A 21,449-nucleotide genomic window follows, 5' to 3' on the forward strand; every position below is an offset into this window, starting at 1 on the left:
ACCATAAGGGAGTCTGCACACGACACGGTGAGGTGTATGGTGAGGAGGGATCAGCAGTGAGCTCTGCCATGCTCTCCTCTTTGCAGAACATCTACAGCCTCCCTTCTTTGACATCAAGCCGGTATCTGTTGATGTGGCACTGGGGGAGAGCACAACCTTTAAATGCCATGTGACTGGCTCCACTCCCATGAGGATTACATGGACCAGAGACAACAGAGAGGTCCGACCAGGTGGCAACTACAAGATGACATTGGTGGAAAACACAGCCAGCTTGACAGTCCTAAAAGTGGGTAAAGGGGATGCTGGACATTACATGTGTACTGCCAGCAACAGTGTTGGAAAGGACGCGTGCGCAGCTCAGCTAGCTGTACAAGGTATTGCTTTACTGTTCACCAGGCTTTTCTTCTTTGCCAGACTGACACTCAGAAAACAAAGCCCCAGATAGTACAGACATGTTTGGGACTATCTTTACAAGAGGCCACACAGAGAACTCTTATTTCATTTAAATATTAATTTAATTTATAAATACCCTTTTTCTTTTGGTGTGGCTGACTGATTTGTCTTATCAAAGGGATCTTTTCACCTAATGTTAACTCTGGCTTTGTACCCCATTGTACCTCTATGAACAACCCTGTTGTACAGCAAAATTTCTGTCTTCTTTAAAGTCTTCTTCCAAAAGTGCAGGGGAGGGAATTGTAACTGAGAGAAACAAGTTCACTTATGAGGTTTTAATTTAATCTGACTGGGTCTGTAGCTCCTGCAAATATTTTTACTCTTTCAGAGCCTGAAAACATAGAAAGTTGCTATTCTAGATAGTGAAAATTGGAGGAGCTAAGGGCAGACTTGGTGACAAATATCTATTCCACCAACACACTGCTTCTCCACATAGTGTGTGGATCTTATGATTTTCACAGATCTAAATTTATTACTGGTGTAAATGACACTTGTGCATTAGTGTAATTTCCTTAATGTAGGCGGAAACCTTGGATTTATTTATAGCTGTTCCGGATATCTCATTTCTATTGATTTTATAGAAGGAAGAATAGAAAATACACCTCTTAAATGATGCATGAGCTTGAATGCCCCCATTGTTTCAGGGCCTTCGTTTTCTTTTTCTCTGTGTGAGTTTAGGGAGAAAAAAGGCATTTTAAGAGTAAATACTCTGGCTTTTACTCTCTGCAACAAATAACATGAGAAGCTGCATCACCCCTAGCAAAATTTTGTGATAAGTACTGGTCAAATGCATTATATGTTTCTGGAGTATATATGTATTTGTAGGGATTTTTCTACATGGGGTTGGGAGGAGTGTGGCAGAGAGTGTGGCAGACTGAATTATCTGTGAATTCAGTGGCGAGTAGGGATGCTGTTTTTATCTAGTTTGACTTACAGCAACCATATTCAAAGATTGTAGCAAGAAATCTAATCCCTTTTAAAGATTTCAAGCTTGCTTCCACCAGAACTGCAATTCTGTTTATTCTTAATGATAACATGACTAATAGGTTTATTTGACTCAAGTTACTGTTCATAAAATGATCCTAACTGGCATTATTATTTTCTTAGGCTTTAATTCTTTATTCACAAAATCCTAAATACATTCTTGTATTATTTTTTCAGGATTATTATTTCCTTTTTGATACTGAACTTACATTGGCATTCATTCACATCCTTTAGAATTTGTACAACTTCCCCAGAGTAGTAAAGTTAACATTCATTGCTTCTCAGCTGGTTCCTATAGAACTTAGAAGTGCAAGTTGTGTTCATTGATTTGCATGTGTCTAATCTGAGCAGATGCTGCCTCACCTCTATTACATACAGAATAGATATAGCCTATTGTTTGTAGAATCCAGGACTTTTGTTAAATTGTCCTGGAACAGCTCTTATTTTTTGTTAACTTTCCTGCTTTTAAATTTTTTGTTTTCAATCTGTTTTAACAATTGCTTTTAGATTCTAGAAACTTCTTTGCTTAACATTCTAAGCACATACCTTGCTAAAATATAAATTTTCATTTTGGAAAGAAGCAGAATTAGAGTGTGGTTGCTCAGCAATTGTCACTATGCAGACAGGTAATCAACTCTCTGTCAAAATGAAATCTGATAGTAAATTATTGAGGTTGTGAGAGTCCTTGTGTTAACAAGGCATCATCTTTTATTTTTAGAAACTCTAAGGAAGTTTTGTTACTAACAACATAGTATGTCCTGCAAATGCCCCACAGGTTGAAGTGACCCACAGTAAAATAGATTTTCTTCCTACACTTCACAGACAGATGCATAAACAGGCACTTCATCCTGTTTGTAGAGAGATTTGTCAGTTGGGCCCACATTACCACCTCTTTGTTTTACTAGTTAGTTCTTTGATCCATGAGTACTCAAGAGTCTTGTGATTCTGAATCATTATTATGATGCTTTTGATGTAAAAAGCACCCTTCCTCCACTCCTTCCTCTCCTTATGGAACAAAATATAACCATCTGTTTTAATGTTCAGTCATAGGACTTGTGACACCAGTTTCAATAATACCAGCCATCTCATAATTCTTCCTAGCATGACTGTTTTGAACCTCTTTTGTTTGCTTAGCTCCTTGCACTTTTATTCCGTATGTGCCCCTTTATGTTTGGATTTGCAATAAATGTGTATAGGATTCTAACTAATATACATTTATTGCCTATATCAATTGTTAATGGCATATTAAGATATGAAGCAGTTGCTATAATGCTCAGCATGAGTGCTCTTCTTGATTGTAGTTCTTGGCTGAACAGTTAGGATTCTTGCATTTCTAACAGGCACATTTTTATTACCTACATGATGCAAGAGGACACTACTTTAAAAAAAAACACACATGCCAGCTGATATGAACTGAATACCTAGACAGAGAACTAGAATGGAAAGATAAACTAACTGAACTGCAGATAGAGAATTTRTTTGTTGCCTGCTGTACAGTTTGGGCAGACTTGAAATCATCCAAAAAATTAATAGCAGCTGCAGAATTAGAATGTTTGCGTAACTCACCGAAGTTGACATTTTCTGTTACATGTATCATGCTTATTCAAAGAATCAGTGCAGTTTAAAGCATCATCTTCCCCTTTTTGGCTTTCCAGAACCACCAAGATTTATTAAGAAACTAGACTCCTCAAGACTGGTGAAACAGCATGATTCCACTAGGTATGAATGCAAAGTAGGTGGATCTCCAGAAATCAAGGTAATCTGGTACAAAGGTGAAACCGAGATCCATCCCAGTGAAAAATACAGAATGTCCTTTGTGGATTCAGTGGCAGTCATTGAAATGCACAATCTCAGTGTTGAAGACAGCGGTGACTACACTTGTGAAGCACAGAATCCAGCGGGTAGTGCAAGCACCAGTACCTCACTGAAAGTAAAAGGTCAGGATCCAAGCTCTTCCTTTCCTTTTCTTTCTGTATGAATCCTCCTGTGTGGAAAAGTGGTTATGTCACACTTTCTTTCATCAGACAGGCCAAAACTTGTCTGAAAACATGGCATGTCTCTCGCCTGTTTGTTATTGTGTGGGAGATAGCTTTTATTTATGGTTTGTCCTTGCTGTTCAACATCAGTATGGCTACTTGAATAGTCTTTCCGTTTTAGTGACTTCAGCTCAAATAACACAAATTTTAACTCCTCTCTTTTTAGCACCTCCTGTTTTTACCAAGAAACCCCATCCAGTCCAGACCTTGAAAGGGTCTGATATTCACCTGGAATGTGAGCTTCAGGGCACTCCTCCATTCCAGATTTCATGGTATAAAGACAAACGAGAAATTCGGAGCAGCAAGAAGTATAAGGTCATGTCTGAGAACTATCTTGCTAGTATTCACATTCTCAGTGTGGATGCTGCAGATGTTGGTGACTATCACTGTAAAGCTGTAAATGATGTGGGAAGTGACTCCTGTATTGGCTCTGTAATACTAAGAGGTTTGTATAAGAATTGACACCTTCTTGGCATTTCATTGTTCCTGTCATTCTCCTCCTACTTTTCCGCTCCTGACGCTTTTTTTTTTTTTTTTACTATTAAATATTTTCTCTTAAATAGCACCACCAACCTTTGTGAAGAAGCTGGGTGATCTCACTGTTGTAGTTGGGGAATCAATTGAACTGCAGGCTACAGTAGAAGGATCACAGCCCATTTCTGTTCTGTGGTTGAAAGACAAAGGTGAAATTATTAGGGAAAGTGAAAACCTCTGGATCTCCTTTTCAGAAAACATTGCAGCCATACAGATTGGAAATGCAGAACCAGCCAATGCTGGAAAGTACATCTGTCAGATAAAAAATGATGCTGGAGTTCAGGAATGCTTTGCCACTCTGACAGTGCTAGGTCGGTAACATGGAAAAAAAGCATTATGTGTCTTAAGATGTTTTGAAAGTATCAGTTTTTATGCTACTAATAACTTTTGCATTGTTGTTTTTAAAAATGCTGTAACTTGCATCTCCTTGCAGAACCAGCAGTCATTGTAGAGAAACCAGGCCCAGTGAAAGTTACAGCTGGAGACTCTTGTACTCTCGAATGCACAGTAGATGGCACACCAGAGCTTACTGCCAGGTGGTTTAAGGATGGGAGTGAATTGTCCACCGATCATAAATATAAAATCAGTTTCTTCAACAAAGTATCTGGGCTTAAGATCCTCAATGCAGGACTAGAAGACAGTGGAGAATACACTTTTGAGGTGAAAAACAGTGTTGGTAAAAGCAGCTGTGCAGCTTCAGTGCATGTTTCAGGTTAGTTGACTACTCTTTTTGAATCACATCTGATCCTACAGTTCCTTTAAAATGCCTTCAGATGGCACACTGTTTCTCATGACTGGCAGTCTGGGAGACTCATTGCTAATATAATCTTAGGAGTGCTTGGTGGGCCACTGTGGGAAAGAATAAATGCCAGCCTAACCTCAGAGGGCAGGAGCTGTTGCAAGGGCTTGGTTTCTTCAGCATAAATCTACATCTCTTTTTCAGACAGCTGGTACAGTATTGTTGCTTATGAAAAAATGTTCCAAAAAGAAAAAGGTATCTCTCAAAAAGTGTAAATGAAAGCTCCAGCATATCCTTAAGCATCAACTATCTATTTTTCAATGACTTAGGCATGCAGGAACAGATTCTTAAGGCAGACGTATCAAAAGAAAGTTAATTGAAAGTTAATTATGCATGGGGGAACCTTCTGTCTTTTAAGCTCCTGTACAGTAAAAATGTTTGTTTTTTTAAACACATGCAGATCGTATTATACCTCCTTCTTTCACAAGAAAACTGAAAGAAACACATGGTCAGCTGGGTTCTTCTGCTGTACTGGAGTGCAAAGTTTATGGGTCACCACCTATTACTGTTTCCTGGTTTCATGATGGAGAGGAGATTACCAGTGGAGACAAGTATCAGGCTACCCTTACAGACAACACCTGTTCTTTGAAAGTGACTGCACTTCAGGAGTCTGATATGGGGACTTACTTGTGCACAGCTACTAATGTAGCTGGATCTGATGAATGCAGTGCATTTTTGACTGTTAGAGGTTAGTATCATTAAGAAGCCAGAGTCAGAAGACACAAACTAATTTATTTTCAAAAAGGTTGCATTCTTGGCTTTGTTACATATTTCTGGTTATTGTGCTCTTCATCAGAAGTCCAAAAGTACTTATTCTCTGTCTGTTTTATATGTATGCTTAGAACCACCATCTTTTGTGAGGAAACCTGAACCACTGAATGTTTTATCTGGGGAAAACATAACCTTTACAAGTATCATAAAAGGCTCCTCTCCATTGGAAGTTAAATGGTTTAGAGGTAGCGTTGAGCTAGTACCAGGACACAGATGCAATATCACCTTGCAAGATTCAATTGCAGAACTGGAGCTGTTTGATGTGCACGCCCTTCAGAGTGGAGATTATACCTGCCTAGCCTCTAACGAGGCAGGGAAGATTTCTTGCACAACACATCTTTTTGTTAAAGGTTTGTCCAGATTACAGTTTCTTATGCTTCTTTTAAAAAAATAATCTTCTGGCTTTATTTAATTCTTGTTCTTCCCATTTTTCATTATAGAACCAGCCAAATTTGTGAAGAAGGTGAATGATTTAAGTGTAGAGAAAGGAAAATCTTTAATCTTGGAATGCACATATACGGGTACTCCACCAATTTCAGTGACGTGGAAGAAAAATGGAGTAAAAATAATGCACTCTGAAAAGTGTAGCATTACCACTACAGAAACCTCTGCCATACTGGAAATCCCTAGTAGCAAACTAGAAGATCAGGGGCAGTATTCTTGCCATATTGAAAATGACTCTGGACAAGATAATTGCCATGGTGCAATCACAATACTAGGTGCGTCATCAAGCCACCATCTCTTCATCAGGAGTTAGTGGAACTACTAATGGTCATTGTGTAATACCTTCTTGTACTAATGATGTATGTTTGTTCTTCAGAACCACCTTACTTCATTACACCCTTGGAACCAGTTCAGGTGACAGTTGGGGATTCTGCATCCTTACAGTGCCAGATTGCTGGAACACCAGAAATGATTGTATCATGGTACAAAGGCGATACAAAGCTAAGAGGAACYGCTTCTGTTAAAATGCACTTTAAGAACCAAGTTGCCACTCTGGTTTTCAGCCAGGTGGACAGTAGTGACAGTGGGGAGTATATCTGCAAAGTAGAAAACACTATTGGGGAGGCTGCTTCATCATCTTTACTCACAGTTCAAGGTGAATATTTCATTTCAAAAATAGAAAAATTACATATTTTTCTCAAGTACACTTTGCTCTTTTAGAAAAACAAAGATTATCTTTCCCTTGTTAAATGCTATACTCCTTCCTGACCTGTAAGAGACCCTGTGGCACAGACCCTGTGGCACAGACTTCTATTAACAAAGGCCTACCAGGGAAGCTATTTTAAATATATCTCTTATTGGACCACAGTTCTTCTGTAGGGATACAAGCTTCTGCCTCTTCATACCCAGTTTAGGGTATTGCTTTGGTTGCTTCCACAGATCAACAGTCCTGAGAACATAAGCCTGAGGGTTAAATAAGCCCACTGGGTGTAACTGAAGACAGAATGATTATATATTTTTCTGAAAATCTAGGTGCAGTGCTCCTTTCGTTATCAAATTAAATGCTACCAAATTAAATGATGTGCTGCATAACATTTGTAATCAGAACTTAAGAGCAAAAATCCATAGTGAATACAGCTTCTGAAAGCCCTCACTCTACAATACCTCTTTTCTTACAGAGCGTAAACTTCCTCCTTCTTTTACACGAAAATTAAGAGATGTTCATGAAACTGTTGGCTTACCAGTTACATTTGATTGTGGCATAGCTGGTTCAGAACCTATTGAAGTATCTTGGTATAAAGATGGTGTACATATAAAAGAGGACTACAATGTTCACACATCCTTCATAGATAACGTAGCAACTCTCCAGATTTTGAAGACAGACAGAAGCCTTATTGGGCAATATACCTGCACAGCTACCAATGCTATTGGAACTGCTTCTTCTAGCGGCAGGCTTGTCCTTACAGGTTGGTAGGCTGTGAAGTATTTAATAGAAATATCTTAAAACTCACTTTTAATTTATACCTGGATTTAATATTGTACAAATAATATTTATTTCATAGAGGTTTAGAGCAAACTGAGATTTTAAAGTGATGCTTTTTTATTTCTTTCACTCTTTAGAAGGGAAGACTCCTCCATTCTTTGACATCCCAATTTTACCTGTGGATGGTATTATTGGAGAAAGTGCAGTCTTTGAATGTCACATTTCTGGAACACAGCCTATTAGAGTTGCTTGGGCAAAAGACAACCAAGAGATTAGAACAGGAGGAAACTACCAGATCAGTTATGTAGAAAACACAGCCCATCTGACCATCCTAACAGTTGACAGGGGAGACTCTGGAAAGTATACATGCTACGCAACCAACGAGGTTGGAAAGGACTCTTGCACAGCTCAGCTGAATGTTAAAGGTACTGAATAGATAATACATTATGTGTACATTTTTCTTCCTTTAATTATAAAGAAAGTCTTATTGCTGCAAGATAAGTTGGCGGACAACTTTAAACACATAAATTTGAGATATAGCTTGAAAATACCTATCTGGAGATACCCATGAGTCTCTGAAGGGAAATAGGAAAGGGCGTTAACAATAATGGGAGAAGGAAAGAAAGAGATTATTCTCTTCAACCTGATTTCTTTATAGGCTTTGGCGTGTTGAGTGGCTAATATAAAGGTTTGATTTCTTTCTTGATCACTCTACAAAAATCCTAATTTTTTAATGACATTTAACTTCAAGCAATATAAAAGCTTTTTTTTTTTTTTATGGGAAAATAAACTATCACAGTGATGTTAGGAGCAAGACACCTGCCATTGATCTTGGTATCAGATCTTGATCTTTCGCTAAAATAAATGAGAGCAAATGTTGATTCTCTAAATATTAAATGACTATGTTAAAATTGTTTCTTGAAACATTTTCTTTAGAATATTTCTTTTTGAGTTAGATTCATAGAGTTGGAGTAACATATTCCTTTCTTACAGAACGAAAAACTCCACCTACTTTTACTAAGAAACTGTCTGAAGCAATAGAAGAAACTGAAGGGAATGAACTTAAACTTGAGGGCCGTGTTTCAGGCTCTCAGCCTTTGACTGTTGCTTGGTATAAAAACAATCAGGAAGTTCATTCAAGCCCTCATTGTGAAATATCGTTCAAAAACAATATCTTACTCTTGCATATAAAAAGCATAGGGCAATCAGATGCTGGTTTATATACCTGTAAAGTGTCCAATGAAGCAGGAAGTGTATTGTGTACTTCTTCTGTTGTTATCAGAGGTTAGTTAAAGTTGTGTTTTTCCTATTATGGTTTTACTTATCTTTATTGTATATTAGCTGCAAATGTACAGCTTCCATCTTATGAACTTGTACAGCTAATAAAATAATTTGTGAAGTGCTTATATGGTTTTGCTTAGCTTAATAGCAATGATTTGGACTTTTACCTTTCTGCCAGCCACACTGATCCTGTGTTACTGAGATGGACAAGATGAAACTGAGTTAAACCACAAAATCAAGGAATTCTTTTGATTTTGTGATTAAAATTAAACAATAATTTTCTCTTCTTTTTCTTTTCTTTTTTGCAACTTGCTATGACTGATCCAAAGTAAACACTGAAATCTTTACTTTTCATTGAATTTTTATTCATTCTCATTTGGAAGAAAAGCAGTTTTTCTGTGCAGTTATATCTAAGCTTGGGCAGCCTAGACAGTGTGTTGTGACAGCATGGCACTTGGCCGTAATACTCTTGCAGGATATTCCATATTTGTTTCTATAAAAATGCTTAGGCATTTTTGCAGTCCAATAGCAGTACTTTAGTTCTTCTAATATTTTTTGCATGCATGTCCTTGCTGTGTGGAGAAAAGCTGCATTTCATAAAATATTTATTGCATGTTTGTAGAAATACTCTCTTGATATTAATTCCCTTTTATAAAACTGTGATGACTAATATTCTCAAACTTTTATTTAACCTTGTTCTTTCCTTGGTGTTGTCTTTCTTAAGAATCACGTGTATCTCTTTTTCTCTTACACTCTTAATCATATTTTTCTTCCTTGATTATTCACTCAAACATTTTCACATTCCAGAACCTAAAAAGCCTCCAGTATTTGACCAGCCTCTTCAGCCAGCAGCAGCAGTGGAAGGTGATATCCTGCAGCTCAGCTGCCATGTCCAAGGGTCGCAGCCAATCCGCATCCAGTGGCTGAAGGCAGGAAGAGAAATAAGAGCTTCTGACAGATTAAACTTCAGCTTTGCTAATGGAGTAGCTCTTTTGGAAGTTGCTGCAGTTACTAAATCTGATTCGGGAGAATATGTATGCAAAGCTTCAAATGTGGCTGGCACTGACACTTGCAAATCTAAAGTGACAGTTAAAGGTACAGTAACATGGAGAAAAACAAGGCATATGATGGAAATTTAAAATAAAACTCCATCTTGCTTTGTTTCCTGTGGAACTAGGATATTAATAATCTAATAACAAACAATTAGTATCTTTTACTTCTTTGCAAAACTATAGCATCTTGGAAGGCAATATATTTAACAGCAATTTATATATAAAGAGCAACATAAACAATGGGAGATCAGTGTCAAATCAACAGTATATTCTTACCAGATAGATAGATTAAGAATTCAGTTTCCAAATCTAAACACAGAATTTGAGTCAAATGCAAGCTAAGAGTGTGTGAAATCACTTGGACCTGCATGTTTTGTGGGAAGAGTGGGAACAGGAATGTTTATAAAAGGAGAATACAAAAGGAATTTTATTGAGAAGGTAGCCTTAGAGGCTAATTGCTTCTGGAATGTTACAGCTTCAAGACATTTTGGTCTCTTATCTGGAAGAGAACATTGTCTAAGCACAAGGTTTTCCATGTAGCATCTGGCTTTACTATTGCATTCAAGATCTATATGGTCAGTAATATGTAGAAGTAGTACCTTTTTCACTATATGGGTAGCAGCAGGGCTACAAAGAACTACTCATAAAAAAAAAAAAAAAGGAATTTAACAGGTCACTGATAAAAAGTATAAGTAACTTTGAGAGTGAGATTTCCAGAAATAAATACCAGAGAGAAGACCTCACTAAAAATTGATTCACTTTGGAAAATGAGGCTTCTTATTTGCATATCCTTCTGTGAATTTAAATAGCCTGATTTTGTTTGCATCCATGCAGATTAACAATGACATTAATGAAGTTAGTGAACAGCGCGATATGGCCCACAGTGTTCAGTTTCATCTGAGAAAATAAAATACAAGTTGATTAAAACAATGTGAAAGTATTTTGCATTTTTTTACTTCTTGCAGACTATTTTGTTCTGTCTCAGTAATTCACTCCTTTTCAGAGAGGTAAATTGGAAGCATTGTCATACATAAAAATGAATGATTACATTAAGCCATCTATTTTAATTATTTAATTTTGGGTTTTTTTTAGAAAAACCAGCAGCTGCACCAGCAGCTAAGAAAGCAGAAGTGGAAGGAAAACTTTATTTTGTGTCAGAGCCTCAGAGTATCAAAGTCATGGAAAGTAAGAACTCTSTCAGAAAAGTGCATTGTCTTCTATTTGCCTGTATCTGTTGCTTGATATTATGTCCTGCTGTCATAGACACTTGGAAAAATTAACTTTCTGATTTTGTGTCTTTCTGCAGAGACTGTTGCAACATTTATTGCAAAAGTTGGAGGAGACCCAATTCCAAATGTTAAATGGATGAAGGGAAAATGGAGGCAACTCAACCAGGGAGGTCGCATTATCATCCAGCAAAGAGGAGATGAAGCCAAACTAGAAATAAAAGACACAACAAAAACTGATTCTGGCATGTACAAATGTGTAGCTTTTAACACACATGGTGAAATTGAGAGGAGTGTCAACCTGCAAGTTGAAGAAAGAAAGCAAGAAGTTGTTGAAGGAGATCTCAGGGCAAAACTAAAAAGGTATATGCAAAAGTTTCTATAGACTACTTTACCATCAACACAGAAGAAATATTTTAATATATCTCAGATCAAAATATAATTTATTAATATTTGTGACATATTTAGAAAATCATTACATTCAGATTTTGATCCTAGCAACAGTCAGTCAAATGGGATGCTCCTGAGCAGACCAAAGCTCAGTTAGAGTAACCAGGGAGGTTATTGCGCCTAACTCTGTAGAAGAAACAAAAGCACCTGACTAGACTATACTGTATGATCATACTGCACAGGGCAATTCTAAGCTGATGCATTTTTTTCAAAGAACAACTTTCTAGGAATGAAGTTCTGTATATTTAACTTATGTCACTGATTTGAGTAGAACTCCAACCAAAAGGAAGGAAGAAGAGGAAGAGAAACCTATTGATATCATGGAACTTCTCAAAAATGTTGATCCCAAAGAGTACGAGAAATATGCTCGCATGTATGGAATTACAGATTTCCGTGGCCTCCTGCAAGCCTTTGAGTTACTAAAGCAAACCCAAGAGGAAGAAAGCCATAGACTGGTAAGATACCATGTGACTGCAGCATTGACTTTGTTAAGAGTAGCATGGTTCCTGTGAACAGATTTGGTGTCCACAATGCAATGTTATTGTGTGTGCAGGAGTTTCTGGTTCCTATTTAGATCTTCTACTGACACTTCTCAATGTCTTGCATGCTCCAGAAGAAGAAATGGCCTTTCTGGTCAATTATATTCTGTCTTGATTGCAATTTTTAAGATTGGAATATATGCTAGTTACAGTACAGTTACAGCAAATTTGATCCGGGGACACATCACTGTCTAGGTTTATGCTAGACAAACATGATAGCTTGGCATTTAGTATCCTTTCATCTTTAAGCATGTTCTACCTTTTTATAGGAAATTGAGCTCACAGAAAAGGCTCAAAGAGAAGAACAGGAGTTTGATGAACTTATATCATTTATTCAGCAACGACTCTCACAGACAGAGGTAACGCACTGTTTTTGCCTGATTTGCAAAATATTCAAACCCATAACAGGGAACTTGAAATGAGGCCTGACCCATTTAATCTAATATTTTTCAGCCTATTACTCTGATCAAAGACATTGAAAATCAGACCGTTTTAACAGATGAAGATGCTATCTTTGAGTGTGAGATTAAAATTAACTATCCAGAAATTAAACTTTCATGGTACAAGGGAACCCAGAAACTGGACTCCAGTGACAAATATGAAATTAGAATTGAAGGTGATCGCCACATATTGAGAATCAGGAACTGCCAACTTGAAGATCAGGGAAATTTCAGAATAGTGTGTGGTCCACACATTGCCAGTGCTAGGCTAACTGTGATCGGTAAGTATTCTGTTGAAGTGTGTATTTGAATTAATTTGCACTTTAAATATTCCACTGTCTGATGTTTGCTAAAATGTATGTTTTAACATGCTAATAGAACCTGCAGTTGAACGGCATCTTCATGATACTACTTTCAAGGAAGGAAACACATGCACCCTGTCTTGTCAGTTCTCTATTCCAAATGCCAAGTCTCAGTGGTATAGAAATGGGAGGCCTATTAAGATAGGAGGGAGATATTCAACACAAGTCTCCGACAAAGTACATAAACTCATCATCAAGGATGTTAGAACAGAAGACCAGGGACAGTATACCTGCAAGCTTGACAATCTAGAAACAACTGCAGATCTGGCCATTGAAGGTTTGTAAACAGATATAGAATCTCGTTGTTGCAGTAGTGATAAACAGTTTCTGGATATTCCATTAACAGAACAAATGAAAATAAAAGATATTACTTAAAGAGATATCCTCAAACCTGAAAATGGACTAAACAAGAAATTTTGCTGTTCTTTCTCTTTGAACAATATGTGACATACTTGTGTAAATTAATTTTTTTAACTATTACTAATGACTCCTTGCCCTCAAATATTCGAATCATACTTGACTTTATTTTCTTTTTTTTCCTGATGCTCTTATTTTTGACTCAGATTTCCTCTTTTTCTTAATTATTCTTTATTTTTTCTTATTTGCCATAATGGTTTCTCTTATATAAATTTTCTACAGAGCAATCTTGTTGTAGTTGTATTCTTATGCCTTCTAATCTTCATTTTTAAGTAGAAAACCTCACAGAAGACTGTATGTCTTTTTTCTTACTTTACTTTTTCAAGGTCTATTGTTATTATCTGTTATTATAATGTATCTGTTATTATGAAAACAATGAGAAGGAATTACATAACCTAAATGGCCTGGTGATGTATAATAATTGATATATCTTTGTTTCACAAACAGCTGAGCCAATTCAGTTCACAAAAAGCATACAGAACATTGTAGTGAGTGAACACCAGTCTGCAACCTTTGAGTGCGAGGTGTCTTTTGATGATGCAGTTGTGACATGGTATAAAGGCCCCACAGAACTGAGAGAGAGTCCTAAATACAGCTTCAGAAGTGAAGGTCGTTGTCACTATATGACTATCCACAATGTTACTGCAGAAGATGAAGGTAAAATTAATGGAATCTTTGTGCTGATGCCATTCTTTTATATGGTTTTGTGTTTTCCTTTTTAATGATAAAAGCATTTAAATATCAAAATTCTTGTCTGCTGCAGGTGTATATTCTGTAATTGCTCGTCTGGAACCAAGGGGAGAAGCAAGAAGCACTGCAGAACTCTATTTGGTAACTAAAGGTTAGTAGACTCGCTAAAGAAATTCATGATCATAGCCACCTGCAAATTCATGAGCTTGAAATGTGATGCTGGAGAACTAAATGGTTCTAAAAGAAATCTAATATTCTTTTGCAGAAATCAAACTGGAGCTGAAGCCACCAGGTAAAGAAAATGCAAAAAAAAAAAAAAAAGGCGCAAAATCAGTTTCCAAATAATCTGGCATTGATTTATTGTATTGCTCTACTTTAGCTGTTATTTTCAAAACCCTTTTTTCTGGTTATAGTAAGCCAAACCTATATCCTGGAAAAAAATGTTCCTCACCCATAATGGTGAGGAACTATTTATTCTCATAAGTAGTGACAAAGAATACCATGATATCTCCAAAATCTGTAATTATTATTGTGTCTGGGGTCCTTTTTGTACACTGTGGATGCCACATTCTCTGAAACACAAAAGCTTGTTTTTATTTCAGTGCCTGAGGAATAGGAAGATGTAGAGATACCGATGAATAGATTCAAAACCCTCTGTACAAATGAAAAAAAATTAACCAAGGAGGCAAAAAGGATAAGTCATCTCCTTATGATATATCATGATGTTCTTTTCTGAATGTTCTTTGTCAAGAGCATACTCCAAAATGCTGCAAGAATTATTTAGAAATAAAATRAGACAGTGTAGGGTCTGGCCAGATTGAAAGGTTAATGCAAGTAGTTCTGTATAGCTTGGGTAGATTATGCCAGAGGAGCAGGCTACAATAACTGAACTGTGTTAGAACAAGAAACAATTAAAGCACCACGAAGTAGTCTTGGGGACAGCAAATTCAATTCTGTGTTTTCTATTGTCAGTTAAACATTTTGACTTTACAGATGTTCCTGATGACAAGGTTGCAGTTCCACCTCAAAAAACAGCTGAAGGTAAGGAAATGAACCATACTTGTTCCATAACGGTGTTTTATATTAGCACTGAAGCAAAAGGGCAGCAGGAACCTCAGAGAAAAAACTTAGGTTGCTCAGTGATAAGATCTAGTTAGTCATCTCTGTAAAAATATAAAATCAGCAAGGCTTGACTTGGATAGACTTTTTTTGTGATATGGAAGGTGAAAACTAGACACAAGTAGGAATGAAGCTACTTGTCTTAGAAAGACTGTGTCCATTCCATCTTGTTTTCTTATCAGTCTCCTGTTCACCCATCTACCTTTTATTTCCATTTTCCTCTTCTGATCATTCTTCATTTTCACCTTTTCTTCTTTTCACCACACAAATATCTTTTAAACAAGCTCTCTGAATTTCTACCTGGTGCATAAGAGAAAGGAAAATAAAAGACAAGGATTCTTACACAGCCGTAGTATGCCTTGCATGTACATTGTCAACAGTATCTTTTTGCCAGGCTCTGGACTACAGACTATAAATATTACATGTCTTGATCTTAGGTTCTATAGTTAGTAGTATGAACCTTCAATGTTCAATTTTCTTGGTTCCATTTCCATGAGGATATGGAAAATGCTTGGGGTAGCAGCAGAAGGGGAAAGCTGGTGATATTAGGATGAGTTGCTATCAACAAAGATAGGACAGTGATGGCAGTAAAGAAAACAAAGCTGAGCAGAGTCAAGGTTCAAGTAAAGGTAGACTGGGAATTCCAGCTCAAAGTATATTGCTCTAGCTATGGCAGACCTTTAGTGTAAGCACCATGTTTGCTTTTATTCTGCAGTTGTAATAAAATCACCTCTTATGTCTGCCTTCAAAATGCATTAGGATTTTTCTTCATTTACAAAAAAACACCATGCTGACTTATCTGATTCTAAATATTTTGTTTTTCTCATAAGCTGCCCCTATTCCTATTCTTCTGCCTCTTGTTCCACCACCAGAGGAGAAAAAAACAGGTAAGGAAACTTAAAGTTTAAAACAGGAAATGTTTGGACAGTGTATATATTTTCAATTATGATTGCTCTCTTTTAAATTTTAAATTAAAAATTATAAATTCTTTTTAAGCAGAGAAGAAGGTTCTAGTAAAGAAAGTCTCCAAAAAGGTGGTTAAAAAAGGTCCTGAAGAAGTTCCACCACCTAAAGGTAAACATGTTTATTTATTTATTTATTTTATACTCCTTAAAAAATTGTACAATTACCTTGTGGAAAATACATCTGTTTGATTTCTGTCTTTATATTAAAAACGTGCACATCCAAGCGTGAACTGATTGGGACCTCTGAAGAATAGTCAGATCTTGAAACTTTTTGTGAGAGTGAAATCACTTCATTAACTGTGGGCACCCAAAACACCTTGCAGATTCCAGGCTATGATATGAACAATCTTTTTTTGTTGTTAAGTTCCTGAGGTGCCAAAGAAGCCCAAAGAGATCACAATAACATCTATGGCAAGGAGAGAAGAGATTCATGAAGAAAAAGAGGACATATATGAAGAACCCAAACAACCTTATGAAGAATGGGAAGAAGATTATGGAGAAGATCATGACTATTATTTCAAGGAAGAAGGTTATGATGAAGGAGAAGCAGAATGGGAAGAGGCTTATGAAAAAAGAGAAGTAACTTATGAAGAAAAACGAGTCATTCATGAAGAAGGTATATAAAAATTTAATGATTTTATCATTTCAGTTCTTCTCTTTCTTCATATTTATTAGTTAGGCCCAATAATTTTAAGTCAGGCAGCACTTTTGGGGTTGTTTTTATTGCAATAACTTGAACCTTAATATGCTGCCAAGTTGTCACTGGTGCTTGATAAGACAAGGACCCTAGTATGGCGAGACAGAGATGCAGATGAAAGGCAGTACATTCTAATATGGCTGCCAATGGATTTTGCAGTTTGGAATATCTTTAAAACATAATATGGATTAGTAGTTTGTAAGATTATGTGTCATTTTTACCTGTTTTGGATATTTTCCTAGCATTTTCAAGTATCCTACATAAGCATAATATAGGTGAAATACTTCAGACATAAATTTCTGGATGGTAATAGCTGTATTTTGCAGTTTTTTGCATGCCTTTTATTGGCTTAGGTAGTAGTACTGTGTATGTCTCTAGAAACAGAATTTGGTTCTGAAGGGAGGCAATCAGTCATGGAATGAGCAGAACATTTTACTGCAGCTGTTGGATCTTCAAAACTCTGTGTGTGCATTTCAATTTAATAAGATGGAATAATCTTATAATGACACATAACTTTTGTGTGTATTGAGCCTCCAGGTAATGCATTTCTCATCATTAAGTGATGTTATTTTTATTAAAGTGGTTGAAGTTCCTAAGAAGCCTGTGCCTGAGCGAAAACCACCAGCAATTACAGCTGAAAAGAAAGAAAAGAAAGAAGTGACAGTTCGTCAAGGTATGACTTTCCTGCAAAACTAACAGGAATGTTCAGATTAAGATCTCATATGCATCACCTTCAATCTGGACTGTGGTGGTTCCTCACATTTCCTTGAATAGGGGAGACTTCTCTTCATGTGGGATGAAGAAGTGCACAAAGGTCATGGCAACCCTTCCTCTTCTCCCAGCTGAGATTTTCCAACAGAGAGAGAACAGTGAAAAGGGTGGTTGAGGCAAATCAAGAATTGCTTGGAAAATCAAGTTAAGCTTCAGCTATTTTTCCTTCCCACTACATACTAGGCTTAGGCTTGGGCGGTGCTTTTGAGCCAGTGGCAGCTGCACTTCTGGGAAGTGTTATCTGTATAGATCCCTGCATATCTCTCAGCGGAGAGTGGGCCTGATCACCTGTGAAATCTGGAAAGGGCCAGCTCTAGTTGGTTTGTGTCTGGAAAATAATTTGCAAGATTACCTAAATGATAAATATATCTGAATCACTTACAGTTGTCAAGAAACCTGTTGAAGAAAAAGTGGAAATAACCACTCAGAGGGCTGCAGAAGAAAAAGTCAAACAGGCTGAGGGTAACTACTATTTAATTACCTTAATGTTATCTTTACATGAAATTAGTGGCTGTTGTTACTTAACCGATCTGCAGAAACTTTGTCTTCATTTAACATGGGTCTGATCAATTTTTCAGTCTTGAAAGCCTCTGTTAAATTGTGTAAAAGGAAGATAAAAAGCCATTTAGGGGAAAATAGTAAATGTAGTTGCTAACAAATGCTTTAAGACAGGAAATGAATGTAAAACTGCATTGGATGAAATGATGTTTCACTCTTACCTTTAGATGTGAAATCCACATCTTCCTCACATTTCCATCTTGACTTAGCTACCAGGATGTCTGAGTTAATTGTTTACTTATGAAGTAAAGACACATCCCTACTCTCTGAGCTCCTCTTGTAGAGCATTTACCATTCTGCAGCAGAAGTCTGTTATCTGGAACTCAAAATAAGTCAGGATATGGCCTTCTGCTTACTAAATGTCCTTAGTTATTCAACCCTTCAAAAGTTAGCAATCGGAAGAAGCAACCACAACTCCTTCTGTAGTTTTGCATTATTCCAGGGAGCCTGGCATAGCTGCTGAGATAGACTATGTCTGTTTTGTTGTGTTTTCTACATTATTGTTAAATAGCTATAGATTTTTTTTGATCTCTTTGCTAAATATATGACTGATCAATCAAATTTTAATGCCGACAGTTACCAAGAAAGTTCCACCACCTAAACCTATGCAAATGATCGTTGAGGAAAAAGTTATGAAAAAAGAAGGTACAGATCAGCATCTTTCAATTGCAGATTGCATTTTTTCCAGCACTCCATGTTCTTCTGCCCCGTGTGAATATGTGGGCCTGTGTGTATATACCAGGGTCTGTTCTAGTTGTGCACTGACTGCTCTCACTGTTTAAATAGTTCCTGTACCGTGCTTTTATAGTTGTGTTCTGTTTTGCTACAGTCTATCCCAGAGTCAGTTTTTAACGTGTTTGTGGCTAGCCCTTTAATTCTTGTTTTAATAGCCTACAGGGTATTGCAGCATAATTTAGCTTCTTCTTCATTTATTCTGCCTGATGGCATATGCTTATATAATAATGACCCAGTGTCCCAAAATTTCTTTGAAGAAATGCCTTTGGAAGTCTTCTGATACACTATTTCCAAAAATCTGCGTGTGCATTTATTGTAAATTTTGGGGTTAACACTGTCTGTATCTTTAGTCTCTAACAGATACTAAATATTATACTTGTATGCTTGTTTTGTGTTCAGTATTTTAGAACATGAATACTGACTGTCTAAATATGTCTAAGACTTAAATGTACAATATAAATACTGATTTGATAAAAACTCACAGATTGTCTATCACCAATGCGGATCTAGAAAATAAAATACTAAAACAAAATCCTATCTTTAAAGTACCGACAGTAGAAACATGGACTGTTTCAGAAGAAAAGATGTCGGTTTCTGTCCACAGAGAAGAAGAGTACTCATACGTCACAGGTATGTACAAAACCAGAAATCTATAAATTCAAACCAAAACAATCTTTCAGTCTTACTAGACTTTCTTTAAATCTATCTTTATATGTGGCAAATTACATATTTAGACAAATCATACATTTATGTTTCAGTATGCATTGCTTCTTTTTGTTCATTGTGTTATGTAGCCTCAGTTTTCTTTAGATTAATAGATGTGAACATTTCAACTATTCTATCTTAACGTTATTTAAATGCTTTTCTTTGAAGAGCCAACAGAGCATGAGAAAACAGTTGAAGAAAGATTCTTTGAAGCTGTTTACCCAATTGAAGGTAGATTGATTAAGAATGAGAGGCTAATGAATACCTACAATTTTAAAAATAATTTGAATCTATAGTTTATCAAAACTGATTGTGAGATTTGTATATGCTGTTGATTTTCTGGATGAAAATTTTTTACATATTGACATATGTATTTGAGTGTACTTTTGGTGAACTGGACACACACAATGTCTTCTTAAAAGAATTTCAGATTTAGTACTGACATTGGCATTTGCTGTCTCCAAATTTAGTATCTTTAAAATTCCTATTGTAGCACAAAAGGAAGTCAAAGAGGAGGAGGAAGAAGAGGTTGTTTCCACAGAACTGGAGATCCCTCATGCTGAAGGTGAATAAAATCTTTGCTCCATCATGTGCTCCATTTTTCTGAACTTTATGTCTCTGTCCCACTGTCTACCAAAGCATAGCGTATCAGAACTGCTCAGATCTTTCCATCTCACTGTGGTTGTACTCTCAGAAGTTCAAACCACAATACACTTCAAAAGCAACCTCATATTCATAACTGTTTTAAATATTTCTTTGAATGGGTTTTTTGACATGAGCATATAGTTTCTGTTTAATAAAACAGAATATTTAGTGTTTGCTTACCCAGTGTGTTGAAAGCAGCCTACTATGATTTTCTAAATAATTTTACTGGTCTCCTAAATGTTCACCACCTGTGTCTTTAAAGTGCCTGAGATACCAAAGAGACATGTCCCAGGAGAAAGAAAACCTGTTCCTGTCCCTAAAAAAGAAGCTCCACCAGCTAAAGGTATTTCTACTGCCCTAATAAAACAAAATCTTATTGTCTTTCATTATATTATTTTCCATGTTGTTTTGAATTTATTATCTGTGCAGCTTTGGTTTTGTATTATCTCCATATGTTGTAATCTGCTTTGACTTTTTCATTTGTGCTGTAACTTAACTTACAGTACTTGGATTTGCCCCAGCCTTGGCCCTTCTCTTTCTTAACGTTCCTGTGTTTGTTCTATGTACTTAGATTGTGTGTGTTTTTACTCCAGTACAGTGCCATGAAAGGTGATAGTGCAATAATGTTAACACTGGAATTTTATTTTGTGTCTTAGTGTCTTATTGTGTAGTGCTCACCTACTTGTCTAGACACAATGTTCTATAAAGCGATTTTGGAATACTGTAATCTGGGTAAGTATTCCAAAAACTAAAACTCTCTCATTTTAACAATGTTTTTCAAAGTGCCTGAAGTCCCTAAGAAACCTGTTCCAGAAAAGAAAGTTACTGTTGCTAAAAAAGAAGTGGCTCCCCCAGCAAAAGGTACAGCATCTTCTGAATGTGAGCTTTAACCTGTACCATACTGTTGTATTCTGTTTTTCTAATTACTATTCACTTCTAAATATAAGCATATGATAAATGTAGTCTTGCGTGTTGTTATATGTCTGTTTTCATCTAAGACAGACTCAAAAGCATTAGAAAGAGTACTTAGAGAAATTTTAATATCTTTAAAGTGCCTGAAGTGCCTAAAAAACCTGTGCCTGAAGAAGTAGTACACATTCCTGTTCCCAAAGAAGAACCTCCACCTGCCAAAGGTATACCTAGAGTTGGAATGTATGTGCACCTCTTGAATATCATTTTAATTTTTTTTGTTAGCTTGTATGTGAACATATTTGTGACAAAAATTGATTTTTCATGTATAATTGTCTCTGCGTAAATAACACTTTTTAAGGCTAAGTAACATACTTGAACAGC

The 21,449-nt window shown here is 36.4% G+C and overlaps 1 protein-coding gene across 1 annotated transcript in view; it reads left to right on the plus strand.

Annotated features, from left to right (window-relative positions):
• Positions 1–21,449, plus strand: part of LOC112967714 (titin-like) — a gene marked incomplete at its 3' end in the record, with an annotated part of 112,945 nt that overhangs the window by 75,646 nt on the left and 15,850 nt on the right. The window contains exons 42-68 of the mRNA XM_026069155.1: positions 3,093–3,374; positions 3,640–3,918; positions 4,037–4,318; positions 4,441–4,719; positions 5,207–5,494; positions 5,649–5,927; positions 6,018–6,296; positions 6,398–6,676; positions 7,200–7,487; positions 7,642–7,929; positions 8,498–8,788; positions 9,593–9,880; positions 10,930–11,022; positions 11,144–11,426; positions 11,785–11,968; positions 12,322–12,411; positions 12,506–12,773; positions 12,871–13,131; positions 13,719–13,928; positions 14,035–14,112; positions 14,227–14,253; positions 14,955–15,002; positions 15,911–15,967; positions 16,077–16,154; positions 16,410–16,661; positions 17,323–17,415; positions 21,209–21,289. Of these exons, the coding sequence (XP_025924940.1) occupies positions 3,093–3,374; positions 3,640–3,918; positions 4,037–4,318; positions 4,441–4,719; positions 5,207–5,494; positions 5,649–5,927; positions 6,018–6,296; positions 6,398–6,676; positions 7,200–7,487; positions 7,642–7,929; positions 8,498–8,788; positions 9,593–9,880; positions 10,930–11,022; positions 11,144–11,426; positions 11,785–11,968; positions 12,322–12,411; positions 12,506–12,773; positions 12,871–13,131; positions 13,719–13,928; positions 14,035–14,112; positions 14,227–14,253; positions 14,955–15,002; positions 15,911–15,967; positions 16,077–16,154; positions 16,410–16,661; positions 17,323–17,415; positions 21,209–21,289 (5,505 nt within the window). The remainder of the gene's footprint in view (positions 1–3,092; positions 3,375–3,639; positions 3,919–4,036; positions 4,319–4,440; positions 4,720–5,206; positions 5,495–5,648; positions 5,928–6,017; positions 6,297–6,397; positions 6,677–7,199; positions 7,488–7,641; positions 7,930–8,497; positions 8,789–9,592; positions 9,881–10,929; positions 11,023–11,143; positions 11,427–11,784; positions 11,969–12,321; positions 12,412–12,505; positions 12,774–12,870; positions 13,132–13,718; positions 13,929–14,034; positions 14,113–14,226; positions 14,254–14,954; positions 15,003–15,910; positions 15,968–16,076; positions 16,155–16,409; positions 16,662–17,322; positions 17,416–21,208; positions 21,290–21,449) is intronic.

This window comes from Apteryx rowi, unplaced genomic scaffold, assembly GCF_003343035.1.
Source record: "Apteryx rowi isolate R43461 unplaced genomic scaffold, aptRow1 scaffold_1055, whole genome shotgun sequence".
NCBI lineage: Eukaryota > Metazoa > Chordata > Aves > Apterygiformes > Apterygidae > Apteryx > Apteryx rowi.